This window comes from Protopterus annectens, chromosome 5.part0, assembly GCF_019279795.1.
Source record: "Protopterus annectens isolate FY-2018-M chromosome 5.part0, PAN1.0, whole genome shotgun sequence".
In the NCBI taxonomy this organism is placed as follows: domain Eukaryota; kingdom Metazoa; phylum Chordata; order Ceratodontiformes; family Protopteridae; genus Protopterus; species Protopterus annectens.
In genome coordinates, this window is record NC_056735.1 from 257,996,086 (window position 1) to 258,013,262 (window position 17,177).

General features: G+C 37.7%; 1 protein-coding gene across 3 annotated transcripts in view; it reads left to right on the forward strand.

Annotated features, from left to right (window-relative positions):
• Positions 1-17,177, forward strand: part of SLC37A1 (solute carrier family 37 member 1) — an 815,749-nt gene that overhangs the window by 392,574 nt on the left and 405,998 nt on the right. For all 3 annotated transcript variants that reach the window (XM_044072224.1, XM_044072226.1, XM_044072225.1), the window contains exon 6: positions 10,982-11,117. In XM_044072224.1, the coding sequence (XP_043928159.1) occupies positions 10,982-11,117 (136 nt within the window). The remainder of the gene's footprint in view (positions 1-10,981; positions 11,118-17,177) is intronic.

Sequence of the window (17,177 nt, forward strand, 5' to 3'; positions counted from 1 at the left end):
CTGCGATTCCTTTTCGGCTTTAAATAAACCTTCTTCATTCCTGCTGCAACATAGTTCACTTTCTTATTTGACATGTTATTTACTTTAATCTACTTTTTGACATAAGATCTGTCTTTAGCTAACAGAATATTGTAAAGTATTACACTTGTGTGCCCTTTCCTGAAATTGTGTATGTGGTGGTTGGGGGTTGTATTTGTGTACTTTGTTTTTAGATTTGAGCTCCAATTTTTTTTCTTACCATGTACTGTTTACTTACATAGTTCCATATGAGGCTAGATGTCACTTAAAAGATGAGGCTAACCCTTCTGTAGTCTTTCCATTGGAACCATACTGTGGATCAAAAACTTAAATATGCTTCTAGCTTGTATTCAGGGTTTGCTAAAAAAAAAACTCCATCCCACAGCAAAATGGAAGTGGCCATAAATACACTTGCATGAGCTAAGATAGACTTCTTTGATCTCCACCATAAAAACAAATGCTGAATGTTGGTCTTTTGATTCAGATGTACATAATCATATTAAAAATATATATTTCCGTTCTTGGCTAGGATGCCTTCTCTGTGGACCTTGCATGCCCTGTCTGTGTCCAGGTGGGGATTTTCTGGGTGCTTTGGTTTCTTCTCATACCCCAAGGACATGCTGAAGGTGAGTTAAGGATTCTCGAAACTGCCCATAGATGTATGAGTGTCATTTGTATGGGAGTCTATATGTGAATTTGGCTCCCTCATGACCCTCATTTGGATTGGTCTAGTAATCAGAGAATGAATGGATGACTGACAAATTCCACCCATTTGTCATGAGACAAATGTGGGCGGCCACGGTGGTGCAGTGGTTAGCATTGTCGCCTCACAGCAAGAGGTTCTCTGGTTCAATCCTCGGCTGGGGTGCCTTCTGTGCGGAGTCTGCATGTCCTCTCTGTGGTCGTATGGGTTTCCTCCAGGTGCTCAGGTTTCCTCCCACATCCCAAAGACATTCTGCAAGTGGATTGGACACTCTAAATTGGCCCTAGGTGTTAATGCGTGTGTGTGTGCCTTCTGTGGAAGGTTGGGTGCTGGGCTGGCAACTCGACACTGTAAAACTCCAATGCCAATCATGAGCGGACAGGTGATCCACTGTGGCGACCCCTAACCGGGAAAAGCCGAAAGAAGAAGAAGTCATGAGACAAACGGCATATCATTAGATTTTGTCATATCTCAGTAGAAGAAATCTGCATCCTTGCTATTTATTAAAGGGATAAACAGCAGGCTATAATTTCACATCCTAAAATTATATTGGACTAGATCCCCATAGTTCAAGATGTTGATGAACTAATGACTGAGTTTTCAAGAAAATCTAAAATGCAGATCTTCAAATAGGAAAGAGGCAGCAAATTATGACTTCCTTCTTATCTGTTTAATTTTCCTACCTCAGAGTTGTTAGCAAATCATATACTTTTTCTGTCTGGATGCTTATCTAGTTCTCTAATTTTGTACAGTAAGCATACTTTCATTTGAAACAATATCCATGCTTAAGGATGCCGTTTTCTCTTATGAATTAGCAAATAACTATTGTACATGAGTGAAAAAACTCTGAATGCCTTACCGCTGTTGTCTAACAGTGCCTGGGTTCTCCATTCATTAAGCTTATGACAGCATAATTTCTGGTTCCAATAATGGCAAGTCATTTGGCTTCTTTGATGCAAGAAGTTTTAATTACTTTCATTCTCAAACCTAACTAACATAGATTTTCCCAGGCAAATACCAACCTGGTTTCTTGCTGTACTTGCATGTAAAATATGTGACTGGCCAGTGTTTACCCTTCAGCTCAGATATGGTTACTCTTTCATAAATCAGGAACAAATAATTTGTGAACCTTCTGTAATTGCAAATAGTTCACTTCAAAGGGAAAAATCATCATTTTATTCCATTATCAATTGATCTTTCTGGTGTAATGAATCAGAGTTTGTGGTCATAACTATACAATAATGCTTTGTATTTGAGTCTGAATGGCTTATAATCTTACCTTCTGAATAATGTTAGGTTGCTAAGAAATCTTTTACTTCTGACCATTTTCAAGATTGCAGTATCTCTGTTCCTGACTACTTTTTAATTTTTTTTTATTGGTTTTAGCCTTAAAAGTCACAAAAAGCAAACATTATACGTATTTAGAAGTAATGTGACAGTGCAATTCATGGTGCTGTTTGCAATTTATTTTGTAAGATTATAATGCAGCAATTTTTTACATAAAATCATTTGCTTATTTAACTACTAAATAACTATATACCATACGTGCCTGTTCCCCTGCACTACCTGCCTCCTCAGGTAGTCCTGCCCTGGAGTCCACTCCTGCAGTACCTTCCTGGAGCAGTAGCGAAGGTGGTGATTTTATCACCCACACTGAGATGCCAGGGATAGTGCATAGGGTTGTGCCCCGCACTGTTGGTGCACACCTATGCTGTCCGGAGAGGCTGCTCTCCCTCATTTTACACAGTAATAGTAGGAGGAGAAGGAGATATCAAGTACTGCAGCCAGCAGCGGAATGAGATGAAAGTGATGACAGTCCAGTGGCTGAGGACTCGATTCTCACCGTCAACCACCTTGACAACCATGGGTTCTGGATGTCTCCACCTTCAACCCAATCATGGTGACCCCAGTCTTTTGTGTCCACCACCGTCCTTGTCTCTTGTCGTGTTTGTTTTGACCACTTGCAATTGCTTCCTTGCCTACCCAACTTACCTGACCCAGACATACCTCGTCCCTTCTCCAACATTTCTCTCTGTCTCAAAAAAAAAAAAAGTCCCATACATAGCTCTCCATTTTGCACGTGTCTTCTTGACACACTAGATTCGGTCCAATTGGTTACACAACACAACAGTCCAAATTCAGTTAATATTTTGTACATACATTCACTTTACACTGTTAAAGAAATGGATAGCTAATTCATTCCTACCTCCCTCATGCACATTCCTGCACTGCTTTCCCTTTGTTCTCCCCCTGCTTGCTCCTCATTTCATCATGCCTTGTCTTCTCCATTTCTTTTCTTTAATGCATTATTGCATGATGGTACACATCACACACCAATGCCAAAAAGGAATATATCACTGCATTAACTGCATGAACACATGCTGCTACAGAGTCAAAGTAGCAGGTGTATTCCAGAGACTCAGTACTAACTGTCAGACTTTGTTCTTCCCAATGTTTGCTCCCCATTTCACCACTTTCATATCTACCCCATTTTAACACCTTTAATCTGGTCAAAAAATAGAATCTCATAGAACACAAACAAGTAGCTGAAAAAGCAATAGATCCCTTCACTTTTTGAGATCCATGTTTGCAAGGAGGTGTGCACATCATGCACCAGTGTGCAGCAACGGTGAGTGGCAGCAAAATGCTCCGGTTACCTCAGCTTAGTGCTGCTTAACTCTGCTACGCCATGCCAACAAAAAGCAACACAACTCATGTAAAAGAGTCATGCCATTGTATTATCACCTTGTAATGAAAAGTATTTTAAAGTATTAGATACACCTGTATTCAAACTCAGTACCATCTGGCCCAAAAAAATGAATGTATCAATGCATTAATACATGTTGCCACAGAGTCAGTGAAGCAGCAGGTATATTTCATAGACTAAATACCAAGTGTCATGCTTTAGGAATGTGGTTTGTATTTGTGCACTGCTTACCTATGGGCAAACGTGTATCATGCATGTGTATGCACCTTGCTAACCATCATGTAAACCTGCCACTCTATGGAAATATTTGTATTGTGCTGTATTACTGCTGTTTACTGTCCATTTCCTGTGTATGACATGTAGAAATATTGCAAACTGAGGGTCCTATGTAACAGTATATCACAGATTTACAATAGTTCCATCTGTTTGCACCCCTCAAGCTCTGCAACCCTTGGGTCTCAATATTTTTTCCACACATATATCAACCACACTACAAAATGTAATATCAAATGCTGTGTGCTATGCAATGCACAGTAATCTGGTAGCATGTAGAACTACAACTATTGACCCATTTGCCTAAAAAGCCTTATCTGCAAGGCTAGTGCAGGAATCAGCATGGACCATATCCACAGGGACATAGGTGACCTACAGCACACTTGACCCTACCCATTTTGTTTTAGTCAAGGGTAAATCTTGCTTACTGACCCTTGTGGACTTCTTGGATACTGACTCCAAATATCTGGATGAGGGATAACAGGACATAACACCTATGTTGAGTTATCCAAGGCCTTTGACACTACCCTCCATTCCATAGTGAAGATCTGCATTCTGGGAATTAGGCCATACAGTACTGGATGGATAACCAACTAGCTCAATGACAGAACATGCACTGTCATAGTTGGGGACTGCACCTCTACCACTATCCTGCTCACCAGTGGAATACCACAAAGATTTGTGCTGGGCCCTCAAATGTTTGGAAAATACTTCTCTGAAGCACAGGCAACAGTAGATTTCATGTGGTTTACTAAGTTTGCAGATGACTGTTAACTGGAGATGGTCATAAAGAGTCCCTCAATGATGGTCACCTACTACAGAAGGGGCTGACACAGACTAATGATTGATGCCAGAAAATGGACTGAACCTTAAAGCATATAATGATTTATTGTCCCCTTTTCAATGACATACCCCTGCTATTTATGATATATATAGAACCCACTAAGTTCAAACATAGTGTTGTGAGACTTGGGAACACATGTTGATAGCAATCTACACTTTCATCACTATGTGTCCATAGTGGTGACACACACTATCTGCATTGTGCACATCATACATATGGACATCACATCCAAGACCAGGGTAGTCATACCTCTGCTGTACTCTACCCTTATCACACCAATAACGGAGTACAATGCTCACATCTGTTTGTACCTCAGCAGACACCTGCATCAATTGGAGAAAACACAGGGTTGTGCCTGGGAGAATCCCAGGCCTCGTAACATAACATACATGGAATGACTGACATACCTGTCACTGCACTCAGTATCACACAGGCCGCTGAGAGGTTACTTATGCCTGCCCTGCAGAGCAATCTCAGACCCTGCCCTTCTGGAAATGGGAAATGATGGGCATCTGCAATTTAAGTGGGACAAGAATAATTTTCCCCAGAGTTCTAAACCTAGCCTGTGACATAAACAGAATATGCTAGGGAGACAGATATATCCCACAATGATTCACACTCCTCTGTAATAGGCTCCCACTGCCTATGAAGCAGTGTTCCTCAATGGCCCTGTTCAAGTGCAACCTTGAGTACTGATTGAGTGATTGTAAATTCACCTCTGGGCTGGCACCTATGTCCCTTGTGGACAGGGCCATTTGGTGCTGTTCACAAACTCAGTCTGCTAAAAATGCCCATTCACGTATGCTCAATAAGGGTACTTGTGTTTTTACACAGCTAGTCTTCTAAACACCCTATAAACATTAGGCTTGTGGCCTCATATGAACCTGTGAAGCTATCCTGTTATTCCTCACATGGCCTGCTGATGTCATCTACTATAACTTCACCTGCACTCTTGTATTAGTCAGTCTTGTGCTATGGTGCTTGCATAAAGTACTTGGTTCTGTAGTCTGTGGACTTAGGTAGGGGTTCTGGTCTCACTGCAGTTGACTTGGTATGTGTATCCTACAATTACTTCTCCAGTGACATGGATTGCCAGTACTTTGATACTTATACATACCTACACATCCATTTCATGCAGGCCTCCGAACCCCTTGTCTCCCTTATGGCATGCTGATGTCATCTACTATAAGTTCACCTGCACTCCTATATAAATCAGACTTGTGCCGTGGTGCTTGCATAAAGTACTGGGTTATGTAGTATGTATACTTAAGTAGGTGTTCTGTTCTCACAGCAGCCGACTTGGTGTGTGTGTGTCTAGACAGCAGAGCAGAAGTGTGTATCCTACAGTAACTTCTCCACTGGAAAGGATTGCCAGTATTTTGATACTTGCACATGCCTACACATTCATTTCATGCAGGCCTCCCAACTCCTTGTCTCCAACATGACCTGCTGATGTCATCTACTATACGTTCACTTGCACTTCTGTATAAATCCGACTTGTGTCATGTCACTTGCATAAAGTACTCTGTTCTGTAGTCCGTGTTCTTAGGTAGGGGTTCTGTTCTCACTGAGGTCAACTTGGTGTATGGGTTTCTAGGCAGCAGAGCAGAAGTGAGTATTTTACATTTACTTCTCTAAAGATATGGATTGCCAGTATTTTGATACTTGCACATGCCTACACATCTTCTCTTATCACTGTACATCACATATGTTAGATCAGAGTAATGCAATTAGTGGTGATATTATTCTGATATTGTCCATGATTGTGGTTGGTTATTATAATGTTGTCCATGATCCTCTACCTGTGGCCGCCTTGCTGGAGACCTCTGCTGAGAGTGCACTCATATTCAGGCATATCAGTTTGCACAGCTTCACAATATGCACCCTAACCAACTTGTATGTCAGATCTCTACTAGATGTCCTCTGCATTATTCCTGTAAGGATGCTGATCTCACATAGACATCCTCCTCATTGTTATGTCACCTTGTGTGACAGTCACAGACAGCACATTTTTAATGTACAGTCCTTACTGTACTATATAGATATGTGCTTGGTGTTGCTGCTACAGCCATCCTCCATTGACATGCCCTTCTTTGCTGTGCATGAGGGAATTTCACATGTCCTCTTTCCCTGTGTTTATTCATACAATTCATCTGTGTGTTTCTATTCAATAAACACACTTCTGAGTGATCATTTTATATGGCAGTGTGATGTCCTGTTACAGATCATTAATACAGCTTCAGTACAGAATGCCAGGAATGGGATGTCACAATACTTAGCACTGTAGGTACATTGTCCTGTACTGTGTTTGGACCATATACTTCATAGTCATACCTTTCAACTGTCCAGCTATTCCCAAGATGTCCATATGTTTTCCATATCAAATTTGTGGCTTTCAGCAATATCATTGGGATGATCTCTGCACTGATGTGACTCAATATTACATGCATTTGAGTGCATACCTATCAACTGACCTGATTTAAGCAGAATGTCTACATTTTGTCTCATATTTGTGATCTTTTTCTCATTACATTTTTGCTTTCTGGCAAATCATTGGCATTTCATTGTGAAGTGAAGTCAGAAATTGATGACTGACATTTATTTGAGTTTCAAACTTCATGCTCTTCAGGCAGTTCATTCTAATATACAACCTATTTATTCTATCAACTTTCTAAGTTTGGAAGTGCAATATTAAATATCTGTCCCTATTTTGGGCCTTTGTCTGTATGTATGTCTTGCTCAAAGGGGATTATAGGTATATTTGAGTTTTATTCTACCACATATCTGTGCAACATCTTTGGCACTTATGTCTCTATTTCAGGTTAAATGTCCTTGCATTATGTTGGCCTTTGTGGAGATATGTTGAACTAACAGATTCACAGCTATCTGTGAAGCCCTGGTGGTCATCGTGGCATTCCATGCAAATCCGCGGACCATAGGTGCTCTGTTTTACAAGGAATTGATATCTGCATTCACTTGCACAGTTTCCTGACTGGCAACACTGTTGCCAGCCCCACAATACCTAGCTGAGGCACACTGCACCTCATTAATATGCATTGAGCACTGCCATATGCTGCGCATCACTGCTCTAACAAGTAAACTCATGTAGGCTCTGCGTGAAGCCTACACAGAGTTTATTGAATCCTGGGTAGAGATTTATTATTACTATTGCTTGTACAAGTTATCTCATTTATGTAGTCTAATAATTTGGGGTATTTTTAAGGTGAACTCTGAAATGTTTTGTGTTTCTTTAAATATGAATTATCTTATGAACTGTACAGGTTAACCAACTTCCTTTGATATACTATATTCCTCTATTATTTTCTGAGTTATTTTAACATTTACTCCTTCCATTCAATTTTTTCCAAGAATAATTTATTTTCTCTCAAACATTGTTTTCTCTTTGTAATAAACCTATATTTAATCCCAATGGAAATGTAGTAAATAGCCACTTTTAAAAGTTAATAGGTTTTACATGTAGTTTTTAATAGTCTTTAGTGAATTTTGTAGATATTTAAGTCAAATAGATTGTTATACTGTATTGAATGTAATTTGATATTAATAACCAAAACTTGTTGAATATCACTTCTTCATTTTACTGGTTATTTTTGGATTTATTAAGATTACACAGCAGTAAATGTATTTTTCCTAGTTAGCTTACATTCATGGCTTAGCAAGTACATAATAATTTTAAAACAAGTTTCTATATCTGGAAATCCTATACCTGCATTATTCCATGTTTTAATATGTTTTTGTAAGCTACTTTTGGCTTACTAGAACACTACATGAAGGTTAGCATTATTCTTTCTATTTTCATAATCTCTGCTTTAGGGAGAGTTAAAATTGTTTGAATAAAATATAAAATTGTTGGCAATGATATACATTTAATAAGTAATAATCTATCTTCAAATGCAGAAAGTTTTTGTTCCATCTTTCTGTTATTTGATTTAGTTTTTGTATCATTTTATTAGTTTATTTCTATTTTTTATAGTTAATATTAGGGCTACTCTTAAGTAATTTCTTTTTTCATCAATATTTATATATTATATTTTTCTTTGTAAACTTTTGGATAGTTTACATTTGAGTTCATAATAATATATTTTGTTTTATTAGTATTACATTTCAGTCCAGAAATATCACTCAAGTTTTTAATTTTATCCCCGGTTCTTTAAAGGAAATTTCTATATCGATAAGTGTTAAAATATTGTCTCCAAAGAGTAACATCTTTGAAGTGTATTGATTATTTTAAACCACACTATATCTATATTACTTCTTATAATGTTAGCTAATGGTTCCATGGATAGAACAATGCGTGGACAGTGACCTTCCTTGGTTAGTGCCCCATTTAAAGTTTACTGCTTCTGAGAGATAAGAGCTTAATTCAACATAAGCTTTATTATCATTATAAAGAGTCTTCAATAGTTTTATGAATGATTGGGGAACATTAACATTTTTGATAACATGAATAAATAATCACAGTTTCTGGTATCAAAAGCTTTTTCTGTGTCTAAACTTAAAATTGTCATTTCTTTATTCTTGTTTCTTACACAGGCTATTAGTGTTATTATTCTTTTCATGTTGTACTGGGATTATCTAATGACAATGGATCTTACTAGATTCTTATGTATCAAGTCTGAGATTTTATTTTTTATTCCATCAATGTATGTGAAAATAAGCAACTTGTAATCCAAATTTAATAGTATAATAGGACAAAACATGCATAATGAGTAGGATCTTTAACTGTTTTTAATACTGGTGGTATTGTGGAATATCTCCAGGATCTCAACGTATTATTTTTATCTTGAGCTTTATTGTATACATATGTTACTAATTGCACAACTTTAGTTGGAAAAAAATTATAGATGTCTAGAATTAATCCATATATTCCAGGAGTATGTTTTTCTTTTCATTTCTTTACTTGTTGCATAACTTCTGCTCCAAGAATTTGTTTTGTCACTAGTTCTTTAGCATTCTGAAATTAAATGTTATATATACTATTGTCCACAAAGGATTATATGTGTTTATTTTTAGCGGTATCTCATTTCTTTCATTGATTTGTTTTCATAATATGTTCTATGCTCCTTAAGTATATTTTCTATATCTTTTTTATTTCTGGTAGTATTTAAACAATTAATAGTGCTAAATTGGTTAGGTTTATTTAATATGTTGACCTCTTGTCCAATTTATGTAATTGTCTGAGATTAATATTATATGCATTAAGCTTCCAAGTTTCCATTTCTCCAGTATAATTTCATTTTTATTATGAAGTATTTGCTGTTATTTGTTTATGGCTTTCACATTATCTAAAAATATTTTTATCCTTTTTGCACTTTTTTTCTCAATATCTTTGTTCATCTATCAACTCATTGTTTCATTCTTTGCATTTATTTCATATCAAGTGTATCATTTCCTATATATGTAAGATTTTAAAGTATCCTGTATAAAATGCCACTTTAAGAAGCTTACAAAAGATTCCTAAATGTATTCTGTTGCATATTATATGGGGTGGTAAGTTACCTAGCCATTGATATGGTATCAATTAAGCATCTCTCTATAGAATTTACCTGCAAATCCTACTAAGAGAATGGTCAAATGTATTCTGTTGCATATGATATGGGGTGATAAGTTACCTAGCCATTGTTATGGTAGCAATTAAGCATGTCTGTGTAGAATTTACCTGCAAATCCTACTCAGGCAATGGTTAGGTTCATAGATAAGTACTAGGCTAGGTGCCCTTTTGGACCATTTTAAGCCTAGTCAGTTTCCATCAAAGGTAAGAATCAAACCTTCTACCTTGTGTCTGTGAGGTAAACACCATAACCATTATACCAACCCCCAAGTTAGGCAGTATAACACCTCATATAAAACATTTGTAGCATGTTATAGGAGTATATGTTTATGTATTATATATAGATATGATTGCACTGTATTTTACATATATCTTGGTTTGTAATATCTTTCATTGCTCTTCTCTCAGAGCACTCAGTCTTTTTAATCTTGCCCTAGCTGCATTGAAATTTGTATACTGAATTCTACCTTTATTAATTCTGTGCATTATATTCTGATTAGTAAGTTCTAATGTGTTTTCTTCTCTTTGAGATGGATCATGGATGAAAAAGGTCAGTAGACCAGTCCATTTGCCTGATGAACAAGTAGTATTCAGTCAGTCAGTCAGATTACTTTACTCAGCCATCTGTAAATATACTGAACCCTTTACTATGAGATCTTTTCCCCTGAAAATAGGTTCTGCCGATCAGATTTTCCTGGGCACCAAATTCTGTAAATTAATATCACATTTTTAAATATTCTGTTATAATTTCTGGTTTTTACAAGCAGTCATTTAAATGAAATGTCCCTTTTTGAAATGCTATTCAGTTTTCAGTCATTGTCAAAGTTTTGCTAAACGTTGTACATTTTTTTCTTTTTGTCTTCACAGTGGAATAATTGGTGAACGTTTGCCCATTAGGTATTATCTCACTTTTGGAATGTTGTCCAGTGGATTTTTTACAGCTCTGTTTGGGTTGGGCTATTTCTATAACATTCATAATCTGAAATTTTATTTATTTGCACAGGTAAGTGCAATGTATTATCCCAATCATATCTGTCAAAATTTACAAAATATTTGTGTAGCCACTGACACACAATATGAAACAGAACAGTCTGGCTATATATAAATGTATGTCTACTAATACACTTTTTATTTAAGCCTTGTTGTTTAACGATCAGTTTCATAGGGATACACATCTGATATGATAGTGTAACACTAATACCTGGCAGAAATGAACACTATGGTAGGATTTATTCCTCACAGGCTAGGCTTTAGCCTAAGTGCAAATCCCAAGGTATCAAACACTCAGGACAAGAGGGGTGAAGCCAAACCAAAATGCATATGTATCTGCTAGCTATCTATGCTGTTATATAATATTTTAATGATAATGTTCTTATTTTTATTTCTACATTTGAGTTATGAGCATACTGATTTTGTGCAAATGCATACTTTGTGTCTTTAAGACTGGGAAAACTTTTCAACATTTTTATAATATCAGACCTTTTGTAAGCAGTTAATAGGAAGTATTTCAAGTTATTACTATTTTGCTTTCTTTAAGGTGTGCATCAAGGTGGTGTTTGCTTTTTGGTGTGTATGGAGTGGTGTGCATGACAGGGATAGTTTCTATAAAGTTTTAGTAATGAAGCATTTTTGTGAAATAATTTAAGTTAACTGAAAAAGAAAGTTAAGCATATACTTCCAGTGGGGTGGAACAATTACTAGTGTAAGTTGTAATTCACATCTTTTGAAGTTTGTTTTGCACATAAGTTTTGTAAGTCCCAGATATCAAGGACTATCTATTTATGAGTAGGCTGATTGGCTTTATCCATTCTGTTGAGAGCTACATTCAGAATATTCCTACTGGAACATTCTGTTAGCCAGTCAGCACTCTGGATTAATGCTAATTATTTAAGCAATAATATCTCACAAGATGAACTTTATATGTTAATAATGGACCACCCAGGGTTGCTCTTAGGCCTAACAACACAGGAGGATGGACCGCCAACTATACCAGGAAGTTCTGTTATTTCCCTATAATGTGCATGCTGGATAGGCAATATTGTGCATAGAAAGTGTTTTTTTTGTGTTTGGAGTTGATGACATTGTGTTGTCATTTGTTGATATGTGTGTGTGTGTGTGTCTGGGTGTGTGTGTGTGTCTGTGCATGTGTGTGTGTGTCTGTGTCTGTGTGTGTGTGATTACGCCTTTTTTGTATATTAGGGTGGGCTCCTGGCTGGCAACTCAACACCATAAAATTCTACTGCCAGTAGCTCTGCAGACCAGTGATCTGCTGTGGCATCCCCTAACAGGAGCAGCCAAAAGGAGAAGGATATCTATGGTTATATCCTGTGTTTTCAAAGCACACTCTTTTCAAGTATGTTAGTCAAATCAAAGTTACTGAAAAAAACATGTATATCAAAGTGCTGCTAATGAAAGGATCAGATAATATCAGGGTAAGGTATTTTCACTTTTCCCTGTATTGTGTGATGCTCATCATATTGATCAGTGCTGCAACAGCTTTAGCTATATGGGGTATATCCTGCCAAGGATAGAACAGCTGGCCAGCTTCCAAAGCTTCAGGGCACCGTCCATCTACCCAAACTATCAGGCAACTCAAGCTTAGCTAACTGAAAAACAAGTTTGGGTGCTAAGCCCATTAGAGCTTTACTATTGCTGAAGATTACGCTCCTCTGAGGCTTTCTAGAACCGATAGTTAGCTTCTATTGTTCCTTTGCTGGACAGATAAGTTCCCTTCAAGTTAAAAAAAATTTCCATTTTCTTATTTGTGTTGCTGTTCATAGGTGTACACTAGGCTAATGACCGCTAGGGCCCTTATAAGCCTAGCTGTGCAACCCAAATATGACACACAAATTTGATTTATATATAGTGATTAACTGACTGCCTCTGTCCATCAGAGACATAGGAGCCAGATCGGGGTGAATTTCTGAAAAGGGATAGGGTGGAACTCTGCTTCACATAGATGGGGGGGCCTGTTCCAGAAAAAAAGAATTCTGTGAGAAACATATCTGTCTCTTCAACACATCCTATTTATGTCACAAGCAGAATTTAGGTTTCATTTAATCCAGCAGTTCTGATGCTGTTTGTTTTGTGGATGTGCAAAAGGTTCATTAAAACAGGGTCCAGGAATGCCCTGTTTTATCACTTACATCTTCAGAAAAGTTATTTTAAAGCTAGGAGTGTTGTGTTTTAATGGGCTGTCATGAGATTGTAATGTACTTTTAAACTGAGCACTCTTTTTATCCGGGTCTATATTGGATGCTCGAACTTTCAAAAGTTCGAGTGTCATATGGTCGACACCATATGATCGAACTTTTGAAAGTTTGAACGTTTTAACGGAGATCTCCATACAGCGCAGAATGGGAAGATTTCCCATTTCTGCACTGTAGTGCAATCTCAGAGTTGGTATATTTAAAGAGCGGGGGGCATGGGGGGTACAGTCCCCCATGTGTGGGCTGCAGGGGGCTTGCCCCCCCCTGCTTAAAACATTCAGGTAAGTTATTTGTGTTTATTGTTTTTTTTTGGATGTTCGAACTTTTAAAAATTTGATTATATGGTGTCGACCATATGACACTCGAACTTTTAAACGTTTAATCATCCAATATAGACCCTTTTTTATCCTTACAGTTTAAAAGTGGTGTAAAGTAACTGAAAACATTTTTTTCTGTGGAGAAACTGTGTTTATTTTACCTTTGTTTAGCTGGCAAAGTGCTCAACGTGCTTTTTATTGTGTTTTTCTGTCAAAAAAGTAACTTTTGTTGACTGTTTTTTACCAGCATTTGTTGCATGTCTTTCCTGAGAAAGAGGCACCATTCTTGGCTTGACCATGGAACAGTCTACCGGTCACATTATTAGTCCTACTTCCAGCCACAAAAAGAAAAAAAAATAAGCAAACAGTCTTTGCCATCACAGCAGCTAACAATATGCCTCAGCCTTAGGTGGATGACTCTGCTTTCAACATTTGTTATGCCTCTGACTATTCATATTTTACCCTGTATCCCACTGGTGTAGCACCTATAGTCACTGTGAACTGACAGTTAACCACATCATCTTTGGCTTTTGGGGTCTCCTCACTGGGCACGGGGGGGGGTCACTCCATTCATGGGAGAGAGAACAGGAAAGGTTTCCTTGTGTCACAATGCTACACCTATCTCTGGGGAAGCTGCTGTTGCCATTAGTTAACATGGTTGGCCCCATTTTGCCTGTCAAAAAGAAACAGAAATCTAAGCATGTATCTACCCCTCCTCACTTTTTTTTGGGATAAAATTAGTTTACTAAGTCTGGCTCAGGGTTTAATTCAGGCTATTGATCTTTCTTGTAAAATAGTTTCGGATAAAAGAAGGATGGTACCTCTTTTCATGAAGAGGGTCAAGATTGTGAACCTGAACAGGATGATGCAGAGACAGATACATATTTTTCCTCAAATTTCTGATTCAAATTGAGAGGAGAGTTCAGTTTTGGATTCTCCCTTTGGGACTTTCTGTTTCTCTAAGGCTATTGCTAGAATGTTCCAGTGTTTTCAGTGGGAGAACACTGAGGTTTCTCAGTCTCTCAGAAAATACTATGATTTATTACAGAAGGATTTTCCAGATTAATTGTGAAAGTATGGGGAACATTTTATCCACAGTTTCTTCTTGTGAGGAAACCTCTGCTTCAAATAACGTAAGTTTCTTCTCTTGCACAGGTCATGACACATTTACAGAGTGTGTGAATGACCCTGTTGATACTTCTTCCAAGGCTATGGCCAATGGTATTATTTTGAGGAGGATTGCATGGCTGCATTCTCAGAGCTTCCCAGATGATGTAAAAAAATGAGATTTTAAATTCATGCTTGGAAAGAGATTTAGTGTTTGGTCTCTCTGCTACAAAGATGATTAAATAGTGCAATGAAAGGGGCAAGCTGATCCAGGGAATCTCTAATTTTTTCAGCTCTTCCTTTCCAAATTTTCTAAGGATTTTCTGTCTCTTCATCCAGTTTTAGCAAAAGGTAGAATAAACAGTCTCTACAAAAAAACAGGCAAAAGTACATTTAAGAAGAAATGATAAGGGGTTACAAACAGAAGTCTCAAACGTTCCAAAATCAAGGACAGTCCAACAAATCTGAATGGCTGTTGAAGGAACCTTGTGAACCCCTTCTACAATAGCCCCCTTTTTTTCAATAAAGTCTGAATCTCCATTTTTCTCTTTAGCAGCAGATAGTTTCAGAGAAATAAGTTCTTAAAATCAGTCATCAAGGTTACAGGTGGCAGTGTGAGGAAATTCCACCTTTACAGGGAGTCATTCCTCATCCTCTAAATCTGATTCTCTTGTTTCCAACTAGTTCTTCATCATATGCTTTTCCAAGGACTGATAGAACCAGTTTCTCCTGCCCAGGTGGACAAGGTTTTTTTTTTCAAGGATGTTCCTAGTGCCAAAGAAAGAAAATGCTTGGAGATTAGTTTTGGATCTTTCTTTCCTGAACCTGTTTGGGGTAGTGCCCAAATTCAAAATGATGTTACTCCCAAACTTATTACATCTTCTTCCTCTTTCAAGCTTCCCAGTAAAACTAGACTTGAAAGATGCTTAGCATTGCATCTCTATTCATCCAGTCTTCAGATTTTTCTTAAGGTTTTGTATGTCTGGATCACATTATCAGTTCTCTGCCTTACCCTTTGAACTATCGACAGTACCAAGACTGCTCAGAAAGTGTCTAGCTCCAGTTATAGCTCATTGCAGGCTACAGGGTGTGCACATTTTTGCATGTCTAGACAACATGGTTATTTTTACAGTGTCTTCCAAGATTTGATCCATCTGTGTAGAGTTCCTCATGTAGATCTCTTTGGCCTTTCTCTGAACAATCCACTGACACGATTCTGTTGTAGGACTTCATGTAAGGAAAGGATTTTCTTTTCCTTGATCAGGAATAATTCTGTATGCTTTTCTATCCATATCACTAATATCCAGAGTACTTTTGAAGACTCGGAAGAAATCCCCAAGATCATCTTGTTGACTCCCTTGTAGTGCAGGCAACTGTGGGTCTCCCTTTTTCTGGAAATAGCCACTGGCAGTTACCACAAACTTCCTCACAAAATGGATCTACTCAAACAAGAATAGGGGTATTTAATACACCCCAACATCAATCAACTTCAACTGACTGCCTGAATGATAGGGTCTTAATTCCTTTTAGCCACCTGTTTATTGGGGATGTGTCATAGGTACTAATGGAGGCAAGGGTGTCTCCTACTAGCAAATCATGTATTAGCAAATAGAAAAGGTTTTCTGGTTGGTGCCCACAGCATAACCAGCACCAGTCAGAGCTAGTTGTCTATCCTATGGACTTCTTATTCCCCTGTCAAGGTTCATTTATCAGTGATTAAAAGCATGTCTACCCATGGATCCTCCTGTTTTAATGCAGTCTCATGTCAAAATGTTTTTGAAAGGGGTTTTGCATAACAGGCCTCCAGGAAAACCAGTGGCTCCTCCTTGAGATCTTAATTTTGTGGTAGAGAAAATAAACATTTGCTCCATCTGAACCAGCTAACCTGCCTGACTTGAGGTTCTTAATATAGAAAACTTGTTTTGTGATTTCTCTGACAAGTACAAGAAGGGTATCTGAGTTGAAAGATCTTATTGTGAGTCATCTTTATCTCATTTTGCACAGGAGCAGAGTTTCTGTTATGCCTTAAGTAGTATCTGTGTTTAATTTAAGGCATGCTATCCATCTCCTCGTTTTCTTTCATGATCCTAAAAGTGAGGGAGAGAGGATACTCCATGCCTTTAATGTCCATGGACAACTCTGGTACTATCTTGGCAGAACTAAATCTTTCAGATCTTCAGATCAATTGTTCATTTCTTGCAAAGGTAAGAAGAATGGACAACCTGTGCCAAAACAGACCATTTCCAAATGGTTGTCTAAGGCTATTGGTTTTTGCTGTACTCACCATAACAAAAATATTTCATTCAGGGTAAAGGCCCACTCTAGCAGGGCTTTGGTTTCTTCTGTGGCTATTTTAAAAGGGTTTGATTCTAGAAGTGTTCTGGAAGCTGCTGCTTGGTCCACTGTACATACTTTTACAAAGCACTGTAA